The sequence below is a fragment of the Rhinolophus sinicus genome, linkage group LG15 (genome assembly GCF_036562045.2).
Source record: "Rhinolophus sinicus isolate RSC01 linkage group LG15, ASM3656204v1, whole genome shotgun sequence".
NCBI lineage: Eukaryota > Metazoa > Chordata > Mammalia > Chiroptera > Rhinolophidae > Rhinolophus > Rhinolophus sinicus.
In genome coordinates this window covers 48,333,885-48,356,547 of record NC_133764.1, presented here as the reverse complement: position 1 = coordinate 48,356,547, position 22,663 = coordinate 48,333,885, and the positions used below count along the sequence as shown (strand labels likewise).

General features: G+C 50.6%; 1 protein-coding gene across 2 annotated transcripts; it reads left to right on the top strand.

The window, feature by feature from the left end:
* Positions 1 to 931: 931 nt before the first annotated feature.
* Positions 932 to 22,148, top strand: RAB5C (RAB5C, member RAS oncogene family). 2 transcript variants are annotated; one of them, XM_019747592.2, is made up of 7 exons: positions 958 to 1,090; positions 11,286 to 11,397; positions 17,501 to 17,754; positions 19,270 to 19,421; positions 19,594 to 19,716; positions 20,601 to 20,694; positions 21,225 to 22,148. In XM_019747592.2, exons 3-7 carry the CDS (start codon positions 17,589 to 17,591, stop codon positions 21,338 to 21,340), a joined length of 651 nt encoding a protein of 216 aa, XP_019603151.2. In that variant the 5' UTR covers positions 958 to 1,090; positions 11,286 to 11,397; positions 17,501 to 17,588; the 3' UTR covers positions 21,341 to 22,148. The 2 variants fall into 2 exon arrangements, with proteins under 2 accessions (XP_019603150.2, XP_019603151.2); XM_019747591.2 differs by lacking the exon at positions 11,286 to 11,397 and having other exon boundaries at positions 932 to 1,090.
* The last annotated feature ends 515 nt before the right edge of the window (positions 22,149 to 22,663 follow it).

Here is a 22,663-nt window from a genome sequence, read left to right as displayed (position 1 = left end):
TGGTGTTGGCTGGTGTCATAGGAACAACGCCCACAGCCGTCTCTGGGGGGAGCTTTGATTGCATACAGGTTTTGAGTAGTGTCCCTCGTGGGGAGATGCAGAGGCAAAGGAGGTGTGGTCTATGTTGGGGGCCAGGCAGTGGGCAGAAACAGAAGTGGTCCTAATCCATTCTGAGGGGGGAAGGAAAAATAGAAACAGTCCTGATCCACACGGAGGGCAAGGTGGGGGCAAACAGAAGTGGTTCTAATCTGTGTTTATGGATGGAGAGAGACAAGGCAGAAACGGTCCAGCTCTGTATTTGGCATTAGAGACAACAGCAGGCTCTGACTGGGTGAGAGGACAGGCAGAGGCAGAGGTGATCCTGGTGTATTTTGGGGTGGAGCCAAAGGCTTACTGCTGAGCAGTGGCAGCAGCTCTCTCTTTGATCTCACCCAGTAGCCTCCAGAGAACCCTTCCTACAGCGCTTCGATCACCTTCTCCATCACAGAATGTCCCTAACAATCGGGCTCCTAGGGCTGACTTGGCCCAAAAGAGCAGACAGGGGCTTCTCCGAGTTAGCGAGAGCTCAGGACTAGTCTAAAAGGCCTCACGTGCATATTCATTCACACTGTTTTTCCCTTCATAAGTCTGCACACGCAGCCTTCTGCCCTTTTCCAACGTTCCACAACCCGCCAGTACTCTGGGCGCCTGGAACTGGCGGTGACGTTGTTAGCAAGCCCGGCCTTAAAAAGTTCCCTGCCCGGCTCCGCCTCGCCGGCAGCCGGCTCCACCCTACGCCCAAGTCCCAGGAGGCCACCGACTCCGCCCAGCGCTGCGAACTACAAGTCCCGCTGTCCCTCGCGCAGGCTCTCCCGCCTCTCCCGCGCCCCCAATAGGCATCGCTTTGTGAGTCGGCTAAGACTGCCTCCCATTGGTCTCTCCGCCTTGTCAGTCACCTGGGAGTACTGAGGGGCGGGGCGGAGATGGAGATCCGGATCCGGAGCGGCTGAAAGGCGGAAGTGGAGGCCGGAGCCTGGGACACCGCCGGGGGGAGAGGAGCGGAGCCTGTCCAAACCCCGGCCCCAAGTAACGCCGCTGCTCCGGAGCCACAGTGAGTGTCCCTGTCCCGAGACTCATTGTCTCGCTCGGGTTGAAGTCTCTTCGGGGCAGCCCTTCCTCCCGCCCATCCCCGGCTCAGGGAGATACTGACCCCTCCCCCGACCCGTAGCCCCCTCTTAAGGAGCTCCCCAGGCGTCGGGGCAAAAGGGGAGCCTTTCTTTACTTTCCTTACTTGCCCTTCGTGAGCCTTGGGAAACCCTCCTAGCTCTCCTCTGGCCTGTCCAGTCCAGTTGTGGGAGGCAGAGACCCTAAGTTCCGCTCCCACTGCTCCCAGAATTGGAGGAATCTTTGCCAGGTGTGAAGGAACCTGTCCCCCTTCTCTTTTAGAGGTGGCGAGGAGTGCTGTCTGTCGCCGTTTTCCTTCCAACTATCCCACCAAAACAGTTGTCCCTCCAACCCTCGAGGAATTTTGTGTCGATTTCCTGGAAGTGGGGGTGGGGGTCCTGGGTAAGACCATTCTACTCGCACACGTTCCCACAACTCCTTACTTCCTCTCTTCCCTCAAGCCAGAGAGCCAACCAAGATCTCAGCAGAATTTAAGGTCTGGGTCACTTTAGGAATGAGCTGTCTTCTCCTTGTCTTGCTGCCTCTGCCCCCAGCCCTGCCCTCTAGTTACGTTGTTCTCTAGCTGTGTTATCCTCTGAATGTATCCCTCTTCCTGCTTCTGAAAAATTTAGCTGAGGTTTGCTTTATCCTAGTTACAGATCACAGATCTGGGTGGATCTGCCCATTCATTATCTTCTCACTCCCCTCCTCCTCCCCCCATGCTCCAGGCTCAGGGCTGTCCTCCTAGAGCATATGAGTGGTTTCCAAGCTGCCTCAGAGGGACGCTCCTCCTGCGACTCTTGTCTGCTGGTCTTTAGGGAAGAGAAAAGACCAAAAATGAGGAGTCTGAAATTGAAGGGACTTGGGCTATCTCTTTCACACACACACACACACACACACACACACACACACACACTCCTCCCTATTCAACAGGTATATGCCACTTCTAGTCCCTGGGTCTATCTCCAACCCCTGCTGGACTTGGGCAACTTGTAAATTATAGAAGAATAAATTGAGATCACAATGACACCTACTGGTTTTTAATGTGCTAATTTTTGTAGCCCAAAGAGTTCCCATACATGCCAGAAAGTGCTTATTCCCCCAGCCTTTCCAAGAGACGGCCATACTGACATCTGATCCTTGTCTATTGCTTGGAACTTAGGTGTGTGAAATGGCTGCTGTCTCAGATCAAGCTGGGAGGTTCTCTGTTATGTGGCCAAAGTACAGGCCAGAGACTGTACCTTAATGAGAGCAGCCTGACTCTTTGAGGCCATGACTGACCCTAGCTATCTACAGCAGAGGAAGGGAGGGAAAACCATGCAATCTTTGGGGATTTCTGTAGCTCTTCAGTGTTCTAGGCTATCTTTTCTGCCCTTGGATACTGCTTACAAGTGCTAAAATCTTTTCACCTTGAGATCTTTTTGACAATTTCTGGACAGTATAACTGGTGTCTGACTCCTACAAACTTTTGAGCTAGACCTGGGATGCACTTACTTCATTTTTTACTGAACAACAACAAAAAAACTTCCTTATTAGGGTCAACAGTCAGATCACAAGTTCTCTTATCTGTGTGTGCTTCCTTGGAGGGTCGTTGGAGACTTCTGTGGCCAACCCAGTTTCTCTAATCTGGTCAGACTGTGCCTCTGAGGGCAGAGCCAGAGAGGCCTGACTGTTTACCAGCCATTGATCTCTGACCAAACTTACCTCCTCAGTAGTAGGCTGTGGTTTCTGGAACTCTTTGAGAGTGCCAGGGTGAGGCTGGCCAGTCTTTGAGGGGACCTTTTTTTGTCTGGACGTGCTCTCCCAGCTCTGATTCTGAAAACAGGCTTTTGAAGGAGAAGGTCTCCTTTTCAGAGAGACAAGGAAAGCACCAGTGCCCTGAGTGGTTAGGCAGCCACTTCTGGCATCCAGAAATCTCACGAGATCTGACATTGCTTGGCAGAAAGAGAGAGGGCACTGAGTGGGACAGAAGCCCCTCCTTTCTCATGCCTTTACTCTCTTCCCTTGCCTCTTAAAACTAGTGGGTCTTTTTCTGCCTTGATACTATAGAGGGGCGGTAATAACTAATTTTTTATAAATCATTTTCAAGTTGCAAGGTTCTTTTCTCACATGTTCCTCTCAGAGTCTTAGGAGATAGTGGGGTTTGTATCTCTACTTTAGAGATGATGCTGAAGGAATTTAAGTAGCTTGCCTTAGATCATACAGTTAGAAAGTGGTAGAGCCAGGACTTGGTTTGGGATTAGATGTGCTGCATCCTTCCTAATGGTGGGCCCTCTTTTGGTCTGTTTGTTAAAGGAGTGAACATGCAAAGTGAGCAGGCAGCAGCCCAAGCGCAGACCCTTAAGCATTCCTCATCATTGGCACTCCTCCTCAGCTGCTGGTTTTCGTCCCTACCCCTACCCCACCTAGCCTCTTTCTTGATCCACTGTTTCTCTGCTTCTGGGGACCATGGCAGTTATGAGTCCCCAGTCAGTACCCTTCAGGGCCTGAGAGTTTGCTGACATCGGCATGCCATTAATTTATTAGGAACCTGAAAGTTGTGATGGCTACAAAATGAAAGTAAAAGTGCGTGGACTCAGGGGTCCCTCTGGGCACAGTTAAGGGTGTGGGGAACCAGCGGAGCTGGCATCTGCTTAGCCCTCTGATTCCCCTTTGGTGCTGCCTCCTGCTTGCAGGTGGAAAGAATGTGGCTCTCCACCAACAGCTCCTTTCACTAGAATTTATATGGAAACAGCAAGGTCATAGATTTCAACTCAGCCCCACCAAGCAAGTACTTCCTAGAAAGAACCTTCTTCTAACCCTTGCCTTTGAAGAGAGGCAGTGTGATGGGGTGGAAGGCATACGAGCTTTGGAGGAGCCAGACCTGAGTTGTCATCTGGAATCCCCCACTTATCAGTTGAGTGGCCTTGGGTTTGTTACTTGACCTGGCTGAGCCTCTGTTTCTTCCAGTAAAGTGAGGATACAAAATATCTTGCAGAATTAGAAACAAAGGGTAAAGAAGCTAGTCTAGTTCCTGGCACAAAACAGATACTCACAAAATAACAATTTTGTGGGTCCTTGGGGTTTTGAAGGTACATCATAACTCATCCATGGGATTCTGATTCAACATTTGTACCAAGGGTTGTTGCTGTGATGCCTGGTACTTTTCTTGTTTCATAACAGAATTGATATGGGTTGTGTTCCCATTTTACAGAATAGAATGCCAAGGCCATGATTGTGCTTCTTCCATTGGGGTTTTCAGACCCTGCTGGGGTCATGTGCTATGGATATTCAGAGCCACAGACTAGGTGAGGTCTTTGCATCTTCTCGGCACTTCAGTCTCACTCAGTTTTAAACATTTTTATATTAAAACAGCCCTGGATCTACTATAGATTGGAATGCAAAATTTGCATGAGTTTAAGCTAAAACAGGAAACTTGAGGACAATATTTTGGTTGCAGCAGGCTGCTTTGTGTTCGAATCTCACATTCCTGGGATTTTGCATTTTCTCTCTCCTACCTTGCTTTAGTCAGGAGTACTTTTGTTGAGGCTATTTGAGAAACACGGCTTCAGGTAGGATTTGTAAACTAGAATGTTCCCAAATCCAGTGCCTTGGCAGAGGAGAATCTGAATATTTCTTAAGGAGTCCTCCAATTACTAACCTGGTATTACAAGATATTAGTTTTTACAGTAAATATCCCCATCTCCTGTATATACTGTGTTTCCCCGAAAGTAAGACCTCGCCGGACAATCAGCTCTAATGCGTCTTTGGAGCAAAAATTAATGTAATTAATATAAAATTATATTAGGCCAGTGTCATATATTATACCCAGTCTTATATTATAGTAAAATAAGACCGCGTCTTATATTAATTTTTGCTCCAAAATACGCATTAGAGCTGATTGTCCGGCTCGGTCTTATTTCCGGGGAAACACAGTAGGAACAATATACAAGAAAAGCTAAACTTTTCAAGCTATGTTTAATATGTGCCAGGCACTCTGCAGAGCCATTCGCACAAGCTGATTCCTTCCATCCTCACAAAAGCCTCAGGAGGAAGGTATTCCGTTTAATCCCCATGTTATGGTGGGGAACTCAGCAGTAAGTGCCTGAGCAGGGGACAGAATGGAAAGTCTGGGCTCTGTCCCCATACAGCACAGCCCCTCCTTGCCCCTCCCCAGGCTAACTGTGAGCTCTTATCCACCTCACCTTCCTGGGAGCAGCACCTCCCTCCTTTTCTCTCAAAGCTCAGTTGGAATGTCACTTCTTCCATGAAGCCTTCCATCCCTGCAGGTAGGCTGAGGGCTTTTCTCCTCCCTGTGCTTTCCTCCATTGCCCCTTGTCCACTTCCTGTCAAGTGTGTGATCCCGTACGGGCACGGATTGTGTCCCATTTATCTGTGTGTCCAGTCCTCCCATGTCTGCAGTGTGCTTTTTAAAGGGCAGACATTCACACCTGCCCTGGAAGCAAATGCCTGCCCCTTTCCTTTAACACACACTTTCGAAGCTCAGCAGCTTGGATGTGGTGACCTGGGCTTCACACTCACAGCCCTGTGATCCCAAAGCCTGGACCATTTCTTCGGACCATTCTCTAGAAAGGTGCTCACAGATAGAAAAGGAAACAGGTAAATAGGAGGAACGTTACAGTGTAGAAGATCGAGGCGCTGTGGAGGAGGCGGGGAGAGGTCCCCAACTAAATTCCAGAGGGTAGAGCTTTCCAAATCTCCATTTCCAGTGAAGAGTTTCACTGGAAAAGGCTGGCATGGCTGTGGCCTTCCATCGTCTTGTTGACCATCTCTGCAGCTGCGCGTGGTGAGGCAGCAGCGCCCCCAGGCCAGGGCTCACTTAGCGAGGGTCAGTGGAAGTGAGTTTCCCTATGGTCTGTGGTGCTGCTTTGCACATCTGCACAAGGCTCCTTTTTTGGGGGTGGAGGGGGGGGGCCAGGTGGCGTCCACGGTACAGATGCACAGCGGTGAGGGCAGCCCTCCCTTGTGTAACCCACAGGTCTGGCCTTTAAATCTCCCTGCCCTGTGCCTATGGGGTTTGGGTATCATCTTCTGCTGGTCTCGAGACTCCTGCCAGGGCTCCCACCAGCCTCCTTCCCACTCACCCCTCGGCCCAGCTCCCTGGAAAGTTAACTTGTCTTTACGAACAGGAGTTTGTGGTCACTGGAGTCCTTGGATCTCTTTTTGTCCCAAGATGAGCCACCATTTTCTTTTTAAAAAATAAATAAATAAACTTTATTTCAGAGTAGTTTCAGAAAAATTGTAAAGGTGGTAGAATTTTCTCCCAAACCCCTGCACCCAGTTTCCACTGTTACTAACACCTTACTTTGTTTAGTATTGTGCATTTGTCACAGCTGATGAAGCCGTGTGGATAACATTAACTAAAGCCCATACTTTATTCAGATTTTCTTAGTTTTTAACCTAATGTCCTTTTTCTGTTCCAGGATCCCATCCAGGACACCACATTACTTTTAGCTGTCACGTCTCCCTCCTTAGCCTCCTCTTGGCTGTGACAATTTCTTAGACTTTCCTTGTTTTTGATGACCTTGACAGTTTTGAGGGTACGGTCAGGTATTTGACAGCGTGTCTTTCAACTGGGTTTTGTCCAATGTTTTTCTCATGATTAGACTGGGGTTACAAGTTTTTGGGAGGAAGACCACAGAGGTAAAGTGCCGTTCTCATCCCACCAAGGGAAATATAATCAACAGGCCTTATCAGAGTGGACGGCAGCCTTGGTCACCTGGCTGAGGTGATGTTTGGCAGGTTCCTCCTCTGTAAAGTTGCTGTCTCCCCTCCTCCCTCCCATACTGTCCTGTTTGGGACAGAGTCACTAGGTGGAGCCTACACTTGAGTGGGGAGTTCGGCCTTTCTCCTGGAGGGCAGAATATCTCCATGAATTACTTGGAATTGTTGTGTACAAGAGATTTGTCTGTTCGCCCCCATTTGTTTACTTATTCAATTATTTATATCAGTATGGACTCACAGATACTTATTTTACACACTGATTTATAAACCAATGCTGCTTTATTTTATTGCTCAAATTGTTCTAGTTTTGTCCATTGGGAGGTCTTTCAGGTCTCTTTGACTTACCCCTATCATTGTGGGGTTTTTTGGTTTTCATTTTTTGAGCACATCCTTATTTTGCAGGCATTAGGATATGCCTTGTATATATTTCCTGCCCCAGTCCTACAGTCAGCTGCCTCTCCAGGGCCACTGCTTTTTTAGCAAACATTTCCTCTAGGTATGTTGATGTGGAGTTACACAGATGGGTTTAAGTTATTTCTTCTCTTGATGGTTACTAATAGTCACTGAATACTCTGGAATTCGGTCAGATAGAGATGCACCTGGGAAACCCACTGTGTGAGAATCCTGGGAGTTGCTTCTTTACTCACCCATTCGTATTTCTCATGTCCCTGCCTAATGCTTTGCGTGATCCAAAAAACAGTCGGATTTGATATTTACTCTGGAGTTCACTATCCACTTAGGAAGATGAGGTAATAATCCTTTTCTACTTCAGGCGCTAAGTTCTCCAGCCAAACTTTCCAGGACTCTGGGTCTCGGAAGAACACCCACGTGGACTGGGCTGGCATTTTTTTTTTTTTTTTGGCTGCCACTCACAAACGGACCTCCCCTTTGGGAGGGTGTGTGCAGGGCTTATGGCTCTAGGCGGGCTCAGGGCAGGCTGTCACTTTGAGCTGTGATCCTGAATCATTGACTAGCTTAAATCCTTCCGTTGAATTGTCATCCCTCTGAAGATGTGTAACTGGAGCCCTGCTGGAAACACTAACTTGGGATCTTAACAGGAGTTGGTTTACAAGCCTTTTGCCTTCTATTCATAGCTCCATGTGTGTCCTCTTCAGGTGGCTCTGTCAGGAGCAGCCCCGGAGTCGGGGAGGACGTGGGTGGCCTCCCTACCCCTGGCTGCTTTCCTAGTTACCAGTCGCTCTCTGAGCTTTGCCGTGGTGATTAATGACTCCAATTTCCAAACCGCTAGTATTTTCAGCCTGGTTTTTAAAAGGAACTCTGTTTTTTTTGTCAGCTGTCCTAGTCCTGTCCCCTCCCCCTCTTCACAACTGAACCACCTCTTCCCTTTCCTGAAAGAGACTTTGAGATGTTTTGTGTTGTGGGCCCTTCTTTTTTTTTAAGGAGCTAAAGTTTGCCTGGTTGGGGATTTCAACTCACTGCTGAATTTTTTTTTTTCTTTTTTTTGGATGGTGGTGGTCTCCTCCATTTTTGTGGCTTTGGAAGCCAGTCTTCAGAGAATACACGGTTAGGGTCGTTGACAAGACACAGGACATCAGGTATGAGCAGGACACTGGTGAAAGTTGTAGTTTTAGTCTATTTGGTCTCCTCTACCCAAATCCCACAGACTGGGTGGCTTATAAACCAGGAAATTTATTTCTCACAGTTCTGGAGGCTGGCCGTCCGAGATCAGGGCGCCAGCGTGGTTGGGTTCTGATGAGCTTGGGTTCGGCCAGCTTCTCACTGTGCCCTCCCATGATTGAAGGAGCAGGGAAGCTCTCTGGTGCCTCTTTTAAAGGGGCTCTGCTCCCAATCAGGCGGCTCTGCCCTTGTGGCCTGGTCACCTCTCAGGCCTCACCTCCCAATGCCATCACATTGGGGATTAGGATTCCAACGTGGGTTTTGGGGGATGCAAACATCAGCCCATAGCAGATGTCCAAGTCAGCATTCTCTCCAAATGAGGGGCTCTGAAGAGTGGAATGCAGGGAAACTGGCAGCAAAAGGAATGCGTGAATGGTGTCTGAAGCTTTCGATAGAGGAATCCACTTCCTTCACGGGGACTTGGCGGGACGGAGCGTCCCTGTCCTGTGTACATCGCTGAGTGCTTGCTCTGAGCCAGGCCCTTGGCTAAGGGTCTTACGAGGCCTCCTCTTCCCAGCAGCCCTGGGAGATGGATACCAGTCTCTCCATTTCACATGTCAGGAAATGGGTTCAGCGACACAACACCAGGTCACCCTAATAAGTGGTGGCTCTGGGACTTGAACTGAAGTTTGTCCGAGTCCAGCATTTACTGTCTTCACTCCTGTGCGGAAGGAACCTATCTGGGGTAGTGAAGTGTCTCCTCTGCTGGGCTGTGGCTCTGTTTGGGGATCTGAGCTGTCTGGCAGAGAGATGTGTATTTAAGCTTTCAACTGCCCCCATTCTCTTGCCAAACCTAACCAGGCCTCGGCACACCACATCTATGAGCACCTACTGTGTGTCAGGCTTGATGTGTTGTGCTGTTAAACCAAAGGAAACTTACAGCCTAGCCTTCGAGAATTGTACTTTGTGGCCCCTTTCATCTACAAAGTGCCCTTAATTACTCTCACCTTCTCACTCCCAACCCTCAAGCCCCCAAGTTCGCCAATCTCTTGCCACCCACAACAGTCTTCTGAAAATTTGGGGTCATGGAAATGGAAGTGTGATTCATTCATTGAAACTTATGCAGACCCATTCATTGCCTGGTTTCTTCACCTGGCAGCATCCTACATTTTGTTCAGCAAAAATTATGAAAGAAAAAGTTGGCCTAAAATATTGTTCTTTGGCACCCAGGCTCCGGAGAGCAGCCATGGTCCCTCAGATCTCACAGTGGGAACTTTGACCTTATTTCTTGTTAGTTGGGCAGCCTCTGACCACAGTGTGTGCAGTAGCTGAGCAAGAGGAATTTGGTTTGTTGGTATCTGATACCGGATTCTCTTTCCCCCTGCTTTCCTCTAACGTGACCTCTGTCCTCTGCTCTCTGTTTAAGAGCTGAGGGCAAGACGAAGAGGACAGCAAATTAAATTGGCTTTCTTTTGATTATTGTTTTTTTATAAAGACCGGAAGGGTTTGTGAGAGGTGTCCGTTGCTGTTGTTGGTATGAGTAGCTGGATGGACAGGTTCTGCTGATGACCCTGACCTTCAGCAGAGGTTCTTGGAGTTTTTCTGGGCCTGGGGCAGCAGCACAAGTGACAGCTGTCCTGGCTGGTACTCCTGGCCCTACAGAGACCCTCCTGAGACAGAGGGGAAGACAGGCCTGCATTGATGAGCTTCCAGTCAGAACTGTGCTAAGTAAACAGTAGCTGCATGAGCAAAACAAAAACGGGGACTTTGTGAGGCTTGTGGATCAGCAGGGGCCTGTGTCCCTCCAACTGGCTTTCACATAACTTGTGCTCTGTCCTGGGACCACAGCAGGCGTAGGTTGGGGCCGGGGAAGAACCTGTGCCGTGGCTGGCTCTTTCTTAGCAACCCACCTGGCACTGGCAGGTGGTGGGCTGGGTGGTGGGGTGCAAGCCATCACCCAGCCTCAGCCCCGTCCCCACCATGTCCTGTCGCTGGGTATGTGCGTATGGATTTGTGCTGCAGAAAGTGGACGACTTCAAGTTGAGCTTCTGCTTGAGGCTTCTTGTAGAGCTGCCCTGTGTGGGGCCAGAGAATCTGCCACAGCCTTGCTGACTGAGCGGTGCTGAGTTGGAGGCCAGGCCCTCGTAGGGGGAATATCCCCTTGGGAATGTCATTGTTAGGGCCCCTGGTGCCTCTTTGAATCAGTGGGCAGGACAAGCCTTGCTGGTGCAACTTCAGGCCGTCCCATGTCTGGCTGACCTTCCTTCTGAACCTGCCACCCAAACGCCTGGCTCCTGCTGGCCCTCAGGACCGGGGAATGAGAAGCCTAGAGCTGCCCATGAATCCTGGGGCTCTTCTGGACAGTATGGGCAGATCACACGGACCAAGCTGTGTCAGCAGCTGCATGGAGATGTCCCCCACCCCACCCCCAGCAGCCTTCTTCCCTGTGGGTGCAGGAAGAGAGGCAGCAGGGGGTGGAGCTTTCATCCCTGGGCTGAAGTTAGCGCTGACTCTGCTTCCCTCAGCCTTCCCAGGGAACCCATCTGTTGTCGAGAGCTGAGAAAGCAGCTTGGAGCTCAGGGAAGGGTTTCTTGGTGTTCTTCCAGGGCAGGTATTCTGTTCCTGGAGGGGCTTCCACCTAACGCAGCTTAGCATCTGTCCCGAATGTCCCTGCAGGCCTTCCCACACTAGGGGAGGCACTGCAGGAGTAGCTGTGCTCTGTCCTGGCTGACAGCTGGCAGGGCTCCAGGCTCAGCCTGGACAGTGCTGAAGGACCACTTGGTCGTGTATATGCAGGGTTTAAACCTCTTGATGCCCCTGCACACTTGCCCCTTTTGCAGGTGTTGGCGGCCTCAGCTAGAGCTCTCGTGGACTCCCTCAGGGTCTTGCTGTGTCGTGCAAGTCTAGGCACTCAGCTCCACTGAAAGGGGAGTGAGATGAAACTGATCCCAGGTAAGAGGGTTAGGTGACTGGGGACAGATTTAAGGGCCTGTCCCAGTGGTATAGGACCCAGCTCACTCTGAGTCCCCCTCTGGGATGATTTCCCTCCCTTCCCCCGGGAAAGGGGGGAGTCCTGCTGTGGCTGTGTAAAGGCGGCAACCCCTTCCTCTTCTGTTGCCATCTCCCTACTTACGGGTGGGATGAGGAGCCCCAGCCCTGGCCTGACACACTCCATCAGAGTGTTTCTTAAATCTCAGCCTGGCTTCCAGGGCCAAACTGCCCGTTACACTATCCCGGGAAGACAGAGCTCCTGTGTGGAGCCATCGCATCGTCCTGGTCACACGGGGGAAGACACCCCTCGCTTTGATTCCATCCGCCCCACCCCACAGCCCTTTTTCCTCTTAACTCATTCTCTGACCTGGTTGGAGAGTGCAGACCTCACACTATCATAACCTTCCTCATTGAGAAGACATGAAAATATTGGCTTCTCTTTTTAGTACGATGAGGCTGTAAGCAACTCTACAATTCTTTAGCCCACAGTTCAGTACAAACAATAAATATATCCTTAATATATACGCAGAAGTCGTATTCGTGCTGAATCCCATTCTCTTGTTTGTTTGGGTATCTTTGTTCTCTCTTAGTCTTCTAATTTAGGCGTCATTTTTTCTATTGTCTTTGTTATCCTGAATTTTGTTATACTAAAGAGGAGGCAGAAAATATTTTATGTACAGGGGAGCTAGATTGATTTCATATCATTTGGGAGCTTTAATTTCTCATTATTGTATGCAAATTCTATACCAGAAACCTTGTTTACCTTTTTATTGACACGTAACTTACATATAGTAAGGCTTACAAATCTTAAGTGGACAGTTTGCTGGACATTTACATTTGTATACATCCATGTATCTGTCTCCCAAATCAAGATATAAAACTTTTGCATATAGCAGTGTTCTCTTTTAATTTGATATAAACTCATTTTTTCCATAGTTAAAGAGCCATATTTTATTAAAGCATACATAGAAGGTGGCAGCCTCCGTTATTCCATTTACAATTGTCCTGGTGGATGTAATGACATTGGTAATATTCCTGGGTTCTCTATCTCTGATGAGGGAGCCTTGCTGGAGTTATGAGTCCTGTGCTCAGCCTCTGCCACCACCTGGCTGTGACCCTGGGCAGGTCACCTTACCTCACCTTCATCTCCTCTAATTGGGAAGGGGAGGAGTAGGTCTTGAAGGACCTTTTGAGCTTTGACAACCAATGAGTTGAAACTAGTTAACCTTTTAGTAGAATAAACCTGGCACCTGTTGGAACCTTACCTTCAGCCTAATACTGTGCTGTGTGTGTGATGCGTTGTTTCATTTAACCTTTCCAACAACGATAAGGGACTGAAGTCAACAGCGGTCACTTGTCTAACTTGGCCAAGGTCACTCTGGTGGTAAACAATGGAGCCGGCATAGACCAAACCTGGTTCAGTGTCCCAAGTCCTAACCTGCTAGTTGTGCTGGGAATGTGTGTAGGTACCTCCCGTGGCTCATGGCTTATGTTGCTACAGATTCTTCTTTCCCCTGGGTCTGCAACCAGCTAGAGGCCCCGGTGACTCTGGCAGAGCACAGCTGCTCCTGCTGAATCTGCCCTCTGGTCCTGTGTGTGGTGGTGGTGATTTTCCCCTTGGAGGAAGAGCTGCGATCTTGAGTCTATGGGTAAATCAGCTCCCTGGTGATCTGAGCTTTTAAGGTCTTCCACCTTAGCCTTTGAACCTAATTACCTCTCTGTGTCCCTTTGCATTCTCTTTAAGCTAACAAGTTGCTCTGCTGTCAGCTTAAATTGCCCTACTCTTCTGGTGTTAACTTTTCAGGAATGCTTTTTTTCAGAGTAAAGTGTCACTAGCCAGAATCACCTCCAGGGAAGCCTGGGCGGGGCCACGTGGTTCTCCCCGCCCCTGCACCCCCCCCCCCCCCCAGGCTAACCTTGAGTGAGCCTTGGGTGAGTGAGCCTCTGGTCAACAGAGCCTGACGGGTGTCCCTAGTCAGCTCACTCTCCAGCCTGTGCTGGGACTGTCAGCTAGAGGAAGTCGCTGAAGCAAACAGGAAGCACGAGAGACACCCGTCAGCTTTGGAATTGCTCACCCTTTTACCGGGAAAGACACAAAGTATGACGCGGTGACTTCATGGATTAGAGAAGAGAAACGTGCAATTTTTGAATGGAGGCCGGAGGAGAGGGGTCACATTCCAGCAGCGCCCGGAGTCTTGGAGAAGGCTTCCATTGTTGAGTGAAGCCAGGAAACTGTCCCCACCCCTAATCTGATCCACCTGTACGGTCCACAGCGCTGATGGGGGGGTGCCTTTCTGTCTCTCGCATTGCTCCTTCCTGTATCACCTGTGGCTCTTGTGCTTCCATCAGCTGCCTAGAATCACTTGGGGAACTTATTTGAAAAACATTGATTTCTGGACTCCGCTGCTAGAGATTCTAATTCAGTTGGGCAGGGTTGTTGTCTGAATGCCCCAGGCGATTCTGATGAAAACGTTTGCGACCCACTGATCTGTAGTGTCCAGAGCAGGGGAGAGCGGTGTCCTTTTTCTTTCTCGTCCCCCAGAACTGTGTGGGCATATGCCCGGTATGCCTGTTCACCGGGCCAGAGTATTGAGGAGCTTGGGTCCTTTCTGCCCTTTCATGTGCGTCTTGGGAAAAGGCATAGGGTATGGCCCAGTCCTTGCATTCGTTTCCTGTGCAGATGCGCGGTTACGAATGGCGTTCCTTCTCCATGGCCTCCGAACAAACCAGGGTTCTAATTTGGAGGGGGTGGGGAACAGGCCATGCCAAAGAGAAGCTTTTGTCATGGATCAGAAGCTACCCATTGCAGCAGCTTCATGAAAATATCCAGGAGGAAATCCATTCTACTTGTCTGTTTTTCTTGGTGCTGAAGAGACTAGTTAAAAAAAAGAAAAACAACAAAACTTTGGCCCATTCTGTATCTTATAAGAAATTTTGACTACAACTTTGGCTCTTAACGATAATTTGATTTTTGACTGAAAGAAGACTTTCACTGCACCATTTTTGGTTATAATTCTATCTCCTGACTGTACCCGTGGATGATTCTTGTCGCCCGTGGGAAAGAAGAATTCCCACAGTGAGAGTCCTTCCCTAGGGCGGCAGGCCAGCTCCTCGTGTGAGTTCACCTTGACCGCCTGCCCAGGAGGGGACTGGGCAGCGTGAAGCTTCCTGGGGCTCTGGGTGCGGCCCCCGCCTGTCTTAGAGAGAGAGACACACACACACACACACACACGCACACACGCGTGCGCCGGCTGGGTGGGTGCTCTTCATGGCAAAATCAGCTTCCTCTGTGCTTTTGTCTGGGAAGGTTCGCCACCTCTGTTCATGTGATCACCAAGTGGGGCCAGGAAAAGCACGAGGCAGCAGGCCATAAAGAGTGCCAGGTGTGCCTGCTCAGATGTCTGGAAGGCAGGACCAGCATCCAGGTGGAACATGTCACCAGCCAGTTTGTGCTAGGCGGAGCGCTGACAGCGCTGTAAAAAAAATCAAACAAATGCAGATACCGGCCGTGCCTCCAAACCTTCAGAACCTCCAGGGACTGGCTGCACAGGTGATTCTGATGTGTAGGCGAGTGGAGAACCACTGCGTAAGAGTTGTTTGTCTCTCCTTCCAACTTGTTAAAAAACCGCGTTCTGTGTGGGCAATTTTAGAAACCCACTGGTTTGACAGGGACAAGACTTAGATGTCGTCTCTATTTTTCTTGACTCGTAGGTGCTGTTGACTCGTGCTGGTAGCCCGCAGCTGCAGCTGCTTTGTTTTTTTTTTGGAATTGGGGACTTCGCCTTCTGTTTCCCTCTCCCCACTTGTTTATACCTCCTTCTCCAGGGCCCGAGCCACACTCCGTTGCCTAGTTAAAATTCTGTCACGTGGATTTGTGGTAACAACCAACTTATAATTCCATTGTCGTTCCCTTCTTGCTGTCGCCCTGCCTGGCCCTGGGTGGCTCCTCCCATTGTTGGGAGTCCTCAGGGACTGCAAGAGCACTGTGACCGTCTGCCAGAGCCAGACCTTGTTGGGCCAGCAAAGCTGCTGCCACAAAAGAGTCTCATTCACTCAGCAACCCTGAACCAAACACGGGGTGGGTGTTGCCTCCATCTTTTTTCCACAGCAGGGAGAATGGCAGGGAAACAGCTGAGCATACACGCAACCCGAGTTCCCTGGACCAGGCTGTCACCTGTTTGCTGGGTGGCCTTGAGCAGGGCATCAGGCTAGTCATCTGACATAGCCTTTGTTTTCAAGTGTAAAGGAGATAGTCGTTGTATAATTGCTCAGTAAATGTTAGCTGTCCCTGAAAATTATTTCATTTGATAAGCATTCTTTGAATTCCCCATGTGTACCTAAGTATGGTGAGGAAGGCATCTCAGAGAAGCCAGAAGCGTAGACCTTGTCTCAAGGGCCATAGAGTCTTGCAAAATCATTGAGGGGAGGTGAAAAGAGAAAGCATCTTAAGCTATAAAGTATTTCAAAACTGGCGTTTCTTGTTACTAATTGAGGGCCCCCTCCGCCCCAAATACTTCCTTCCTTGTACTCTTGGAGAAGAGGTGGCCCCATTTCAAACCTCTTTTCCTTTGGTGCTGTCCAGAAAGGAAACTCTTGTTCCTGGTGAGTGAATCATTCTTCCTGAAGCTCGCTTTTTGAACGCGTTGCTGGGAGAGCTTGGACGTGAAAACCGATTTGAGGTTGCACAAAGCGAGCCTTTTGCTGGCAGCTTCTTGCACAAGCGTAGACCACTGCTTCCCACAAACAGCAGCCCCCTCTTCATTGACACCCTTGTCCTGTGACTATAAGGGAGTACGTTCCCCTTGCTCAAGGGGCAGGTCAGGGCTGTCCTTGGGATCCTGTTCCAAAGACCCCTCCTGCATAGACTATTAATGCAAAGGGCAGTGTGATCACAGTCTTTTCTTTCCGACTTGAGTTCAGGCTCTGGCCAGAGCGTTCAGGACCTGATACGTACTCACAGTCCTCGTTCGTAAAACATTCTGGATATGTTCTGATATCGTTTAGTGTAAGTCTTCTAGAGGCTTCTGGAGGTAGACGCCTCATCCTTCTTTGCAGTTCCAAAACCTAACAAAAGAAACCTTGCACCTCCTAAGCCATCACCAGCCGAGTGACTAAGACGTTAGTGCAGGAACAGCAGCTGCTGAGGGTGCAGGTCTTGGTGTCCCGTGTTTGTCTCCGCCCCCCATGCCTCTCCCTTGTTCTTCTGCGTCACCCTCTGCCTCTGCCAGTAGAGAATGGAACTGAGATCTCTATTTAAAAGGGAAATTTGGCAGCCGTTTCTGACTGCCAGCAGAGCTCTGGCATTGGTGTGTGTTTGGTTTTGTGTGTGTTTTGTTTTTTAATGTGTGTGAGACTTCTAGCCCATAAAAATGAGAGCACTGCAGGGGGAGGCTCGGATGAGGCTTAGATTCCAGTGCACAGTACAGGCTCAGCTTGAAAAAGTCAGCCCTTCTGGAGAGGGCAGGACAAAATGGCTATTTTGATAACTTGCGCCAGCCAGGCGCTGCTCCCTGAGTGCCCACGAGGTTAGGCAAGCACCTTGTCTGATGAGCTTTCTGCTGGGACTCCCTGTGCCCTGATGGGCCTCTCCACCCATGCTGGCTTTGCAGAGGCAGGTGTGCTCGTAGCCACCAGACTGCAAGTTCATTGTGTGTTGACCTCCATCCTAGTGTCTTCCTGGGCGATGTTTTGGTACCCCAAGCATCCTGTTGACTTCAGTGTCACCAGACTGGCATATGCCCATTCCTGTCCTGTGCATGCATCTATGTGAATGCACATAATTTGGGATTGGGAAGTCAGTGTGTTTGCTCAGAAGCATGAGCCTAAAGTGGGGAGACCACTTGTCTCTTTACTGCTCAGATGGTTGTAGAGCAAATATATTTGTGGTACAGCCTAGTCAGGGCTCTTCTCCTAACTTCTGGGGGTGGAGGGCAGGGAATTGGGGTGATGGGAGGCGGTCAGCTAGGTCTTCAGGGAGGGTAGAGGGAGACACGTGTGATTTAAGAAGGGCTCATTGCGCAACAGTCTCTGGGCTAACCCAGTGCTTCTGATTTCTCCCCTGCAGTTGGAGGCCCCCCTCCCCATTAAGTGCCTCTTTGCATAGCACCGGCCCCGCCCCCACGCTCACTGGTACCACTACAGCGGGACGGGCCATGGCGGGTCGGGGAGGTGCAGCGCGACCCAACGGACCAGCTGCTGGGAACAAGATCTGTCAGTTTAAGCTGGTCCTGCTGGGGGAGTCCGCGGTGGGCAAATCCAGCCTCGTCCTCCGCTTTGTCAAAGGACAATTCCACGAGTACCAGGAGAGCACAATTGGAGGTGAGTGGTACAAGGTGGGGGGGCCTCAGGGAGGCCAAAGAAATGCCTTGGCATTGAGGAGAAGGGAGCTACTTGCCCAAAGAGACTAAACCTACCTGGGGCGGCAGCGTCTCTCCTCATTTGGGCCCTGGAATCAAATCCAACAGCTGGTCTCCATGCCAGAGTCCCAAGAATTAGCTGGGAGTCAAAACTGCCTTCCTCTCCTGGTTCTCTCTCTTTATTTGTGTCACCTTGGCAAAGACCCTTCCACTGACCCAGCCTCTGGGAAGGGAGAGGCGGGGTCTAGACCTCCGTGGGTCCTTCTGACTGTGCCAGGCACTGCGTCTGCCCTGGCCTCTCCCACTTTCCAAAATGGGGAAATGGCCTGGTGAGTGGGCTGATATTTCTGAAGCTGACCTTTGCCCTTGGGCTCAGAGCCTGCCACTGATTTCCCAGTGGTCAGCATTGAGGGTGTAAGGGTCTGAGCTCAGCCTCCTGCCTTAGTAGCCAGTGTAAACCTTGAGGGGCCAGGGCTGACCTTGGGCTTGGGTCATCCTTTTCTCTACCCTCTTGGTTGGTAGGAGGTTTCCAGGCAGCTGGAAACAAAACGGGCCATGTCAGCAATCTCTGCTGCCTCCTCAGCACTCGGGTCAGGAGCTGGAGAGGGGGAAGTGAGGCGGTGCCCCGTGCCCTCAGGGAGGTGGGGGGAAGGCAGATGCGAGAGTGGACTTGCAAAAGCAGCGCTCTGGGATCCTCTCTGGGTCCTGGGCAAAGGGGACTCCACCTGCCTGTCCCAGCTCTTGGACTCCTCCTTTGAAGCATATGCACAAGTGTCTTGTTCCCCTGCCTCCTCAGGCCAAAAGTAGGGTCACTCTGTTCCCTGAAGGTCAAGCCCCAGGGTGGCCAATTAGAAATGGGTTAAGGTCAAAGCTGGGGGGGTGGCTAGCCAGCGTCCCTGGAGGTGGCAGGGGCGGTTGTGAAGCCAGCCGCCCAGCCTCCGCCTAGCAATAGAACAGCCTGTACTTTCAGGCGTCCCCAGCATAGCTAAGTGTATGAGAGTGTCCTCAGGAAACAGAAGGCCAGTGGCAGCCCTGGGCTGGAGCACACTGAGGGGATAGGGAGGTTTGAAATTGGACTGTTCTCTCTGAGGGAAGGGAGGAGGAGGAAGAGGGTGGGCCCACCCGGCTGAGCTAAGAGTCAGGTTTCCCCTGGGCTTTCTGTCTGCTGCCCCTTTGCCGCATTCCTCTTCTGAGTGCTCCTGAAATGGCTCAGGTGCAAGCCGGCTGCCCTTCTTCTCCTGCCCTTGCTGAGTGTGGGTCTGTAAAGTCTGTGCATTCCACAGCCCCCTCGACACAGACAGAAATAGAAATTCCACCAGCCCTGCTCAGGCCTGCTTGACCGCCATGTCGGGGGCTTTTCTGTGCCCATCTCAACAGAAGGCTTCTGAGTGCCAGAGCCCAGCTGCAAGAGTGGAGATAAGTGGGGGTGGCTTCTCGAGCTCCTTCTTGCCTGGTAACACCACCTTCCCTCTTACAGCGGCCTTCCTCACACAGACCGTCTGCTTGGACGACACAACAGTCAAGTTTGAGATCTGGGACACAGCTGGACAGGAGCGGTATCACAGCCTGGCCCCCATGTACTATCGGGGGGCCCAGGCTGCCATCGTGGTCTATGACATCACCAACACAGTAAAGATTTTCCCTTCTTGACCTTTGTTCCTGGATGTGATGTGGGCAGATTTCCTGTTGTTTGGGGGTGTCTCACCAGGATCACTTGGGCTCTGCCAGCGCGAGCTTTTCCAGGGAGTGGCCTGGGCAGAATGCCTCTCTGTCCCTTTGACATTTGGCCCTGTCTCCCCAGGATACGTTTGCACGGGCCAAGAACTGGGTGAAGGAGTTACAGAGGCAGGCCAGCCCCAACATCGTCATTGCGCTCGCGGGGAACAAGGCAGACCTGGCCAGCAAGAGAGCCGTGGAATTCCAGGTGGGGGGCATGGAAAGGGCTTGGGGGAGGCGTGAGCAGCTCCACTCGGCTTTCCCCAGGCCCCTCAGGGGCTTCAGGAAGGGCCCTATGGGGAGGCAGCAGCGGCGCTTCAATCTGCCGTCCTCATGACTCGAGCATGGACCGACGGGGGTTGCCTGCCTCTCCTTGGCGGGTATCGTGTGTGTGCATACGGGGAGCTGAAGCCTCTGCTCGTTTTTTCTGAAAAGTGACTTTTTAATGAAATTATTGAAAAATACTTTTTTTCATGTAATACCAGCATGTAGGAAAATTTAAACAGCACAAGAAGGTATATAAATGAAATTTAAGTCTCTAATCCTAGAAAATCAGTCTCTTCCCCCTCCCCGCCCCCACCCACAGCTCCTCAGTTTCTCATCTTTCCAGAAATAGGCACATGGGTATGAATCCCTTTCTTTACATAGATGGGAGTGTGTTCTACATACTATATTTTTTTACCAGTCCCTGACTGCTGGGCTTCTAGGTGGTTTGTGCTGCAGTCAACATGCACATACTGCTGTGCTTTGGTTCAAATGTGCAACGGTATTTGTAAGATCACTTTCTAGAAGTATTGCCTGGCCTAGTGATGGTGAAGAACAAGAAGGCGGAATGGACATAGGGAAACCTGAGTCAAACCTCTGCCAGTGTTTGTGAGCTGAGCGGTGCTGTACCTAAGTGGGGGGTATGGGGCCAGATGTCTCAGCGGAACCTGGAGCAGGAGAGCTAGCAGCCTGAAAAGCCCCTGCACAATGTTGCTATTGTGTAGAAGGCACTGTGATCAGGGAAGATTTGTTTTTATCCTGGGCCTCAGCCCCTACCAACTGTCAACACTTCCCTCCCACCCACTTTCTCACCTCTGTCCAAATCAGGAAGCACAAGCCTATGCAGACTACAACAGTTTGCTGTTCATGGAGACATCAGCAAAGACCGCAATGAACGTGAATGAAATTTTCATGGCAATAGGTGAGCTGCCTCTTCTCCCATCCCCACATCGGGGCATAGAACTTGCCTGCTGTTCCGTAGTAGGTCCCTTCACCAACAGATCTTTCACCATTTTTAATATTCTGATAAAATCATTTTCTTCTTCATCTGACTCTCAGATATAGATAGTTCACTCCAGAAGTTTCTAAAGCCTGGGCCAAAGTCTCAACATTTCATTTCCTGACCTCTTAGCTTGCCACCCATCTAAAACCCTGTGTCACCATCCTACCCACTTCTTAGGATTTTTTTTAGGCCATTTGGCTCTGGAGTCATCCTGCCTGGGTTTGAGTCCTTGTTCTACCACTTATTAACTCTGGGTTTGGGCAAGTCATTTAACCTCTCTCTGCCTCAGTTTCCTGAAACACTCAGAATGCACCTGATACATGGAAGTGAAGCCCTCAGTATGTTCCTTATTGCTGATTGGGTGGTAAAGGCCAGATTCCATTCAGGTGGACTTGGGAAACAGTATTGGCCTGCCCCCACAAACATTTTCTCCCTCCTCTCCCAAACAGCTAAGAAGCTCCCCAAGAACGAGCCCCAGAGTGCAGCTGGTGCTCCAGGCCGGAACCGAGGTGTCGACCTCCAGGAGAACAACCCAGCCACCCGGAGCCAGTGCTGCAGCAACTGAGCCCCCTTGCCCACCCACTGCCCCCACCTCCGCCTGAATGACCCGACTGGAATCCACTCTAACCAATCGCACTTAATGCCTCGGGCCACCACTGCGGGGGCAGGGGGAGGGGTCCACCATGATTTCACCATATAATTTTGATCATAGGCCGGAGTGAGTTATTCCACCTGCACCTTTCTGTACAAATACTAATTCAATTTTAAGTCTTAAGTCACTTTTTTAATATATATGATCTTCTGCTCTTCCCACTTCCTGCCCTTTCTACTGCTCTCCCACTCTCCCTTTGCTGGTCGTAGCCACGGGCCCCTGTTCCTCCCACCCTTGTGTATGGGGAGGCAGGGGTGGGAGCAACTACCCTCCTTTCCTCTTGCTGATTAGCAGACTCAGCAAGAGCATCCATATCCTTACCGTGTTTGGAGTGGGCTTGGTTCTGGGTGGTGGGGCAGGCGCTCGGGCTAGGGAAGGGAGAGGCAGCTCTGCCTTCAGCTGGCTGGCATCAGGCTGCAGCCCCCCACCCCCACCCTTCCACCCCTGATTCACAGATGGGAGAGAAACCACAGCATTATTGTGACAGCCACGAACCCACTGCCCACAACCCACCCCACCCTCCTCGTCCTTGGTCACCCTGACTGACCTCTGGCTCTGAGCCCTGTTCTGACCAAATCACGATGATGAGTTTTTGGGGGTGGGGGGGTAAGGGGGGTAGTGGGAGGGGATGGAACCAACTTTTTCTGTATTTTGTATTGTATGTTTTCTTCAACATGTAACCAATCAGTATCTTGTCAATATAGTCAGCCGATCGATCGACCTCCGCTTGTCTTGTCTTTCTCTGGCAGAGCTTATCAGACCATATCCTCTCTAGCTTCCTTGAGGTTAATTTACAATGAACCACTGAATTTTGTTAAACAAAATCCACCCCCCACCCCCCCAATGAGGAGATGCTGGTGCTCATGGTAACCAAGAGAAAGAGGCCCTTGGTTACCAGTGCTACTGGCATGGGGTTGGGGTAAGACTGATTTGGAAATGAATCTCACCGAGTTTGAAGAGGGTCCTACATTTGCCTCTCCCCCACCCCACCCAGATTACATTGGGGTGATTTGCAGTCTGGGTTTGAAAATAGTTGGTCTCTGAAACACCAAAAAAAAGCTCTTTGGGGTTTTTGGTTAGTCTGTACCAGGCCTGTGAGGGACTGGGTCCCCTTCCCCTCTTCCCTGAAGAGGAAGAAACCTATGACCTCTGGAGCTTTGGACTGAGCGATGGTCAGGCCAAGGCAGCAGCCTCACACCAGGTCTAAGCCATCTGCTCCCTGGTCTCTAGGGAGCC

What these genes read in the sequence shown, in the direction of transcription:
- RAB5C (XM_019747591.2), top strand. Translation starts at nt 17,589, where the DNA reads ATGGCGGGTCGGGGAGGTGCAGCGCGACCCAACGGACCAGCTGCTGGG. An exon ending in TCTATGACATCACCAACACA is followed by an intron (nt 19,422 to 19,593) that starts GTAAAGATTTTC and finishes CTGTCTCCCCAG; the next exon opens with GATACGTTTGCACGGGCCAA. An exon ending in TGAAATTTTCATGGCAATAG is followed by an intron (nt 20,695 to 21,224) that starts GTGAGCTGCCTC and finishes TCTCCCAAACAG; the next exon opens with CTAAGAAGCTCCCCAAGAAC.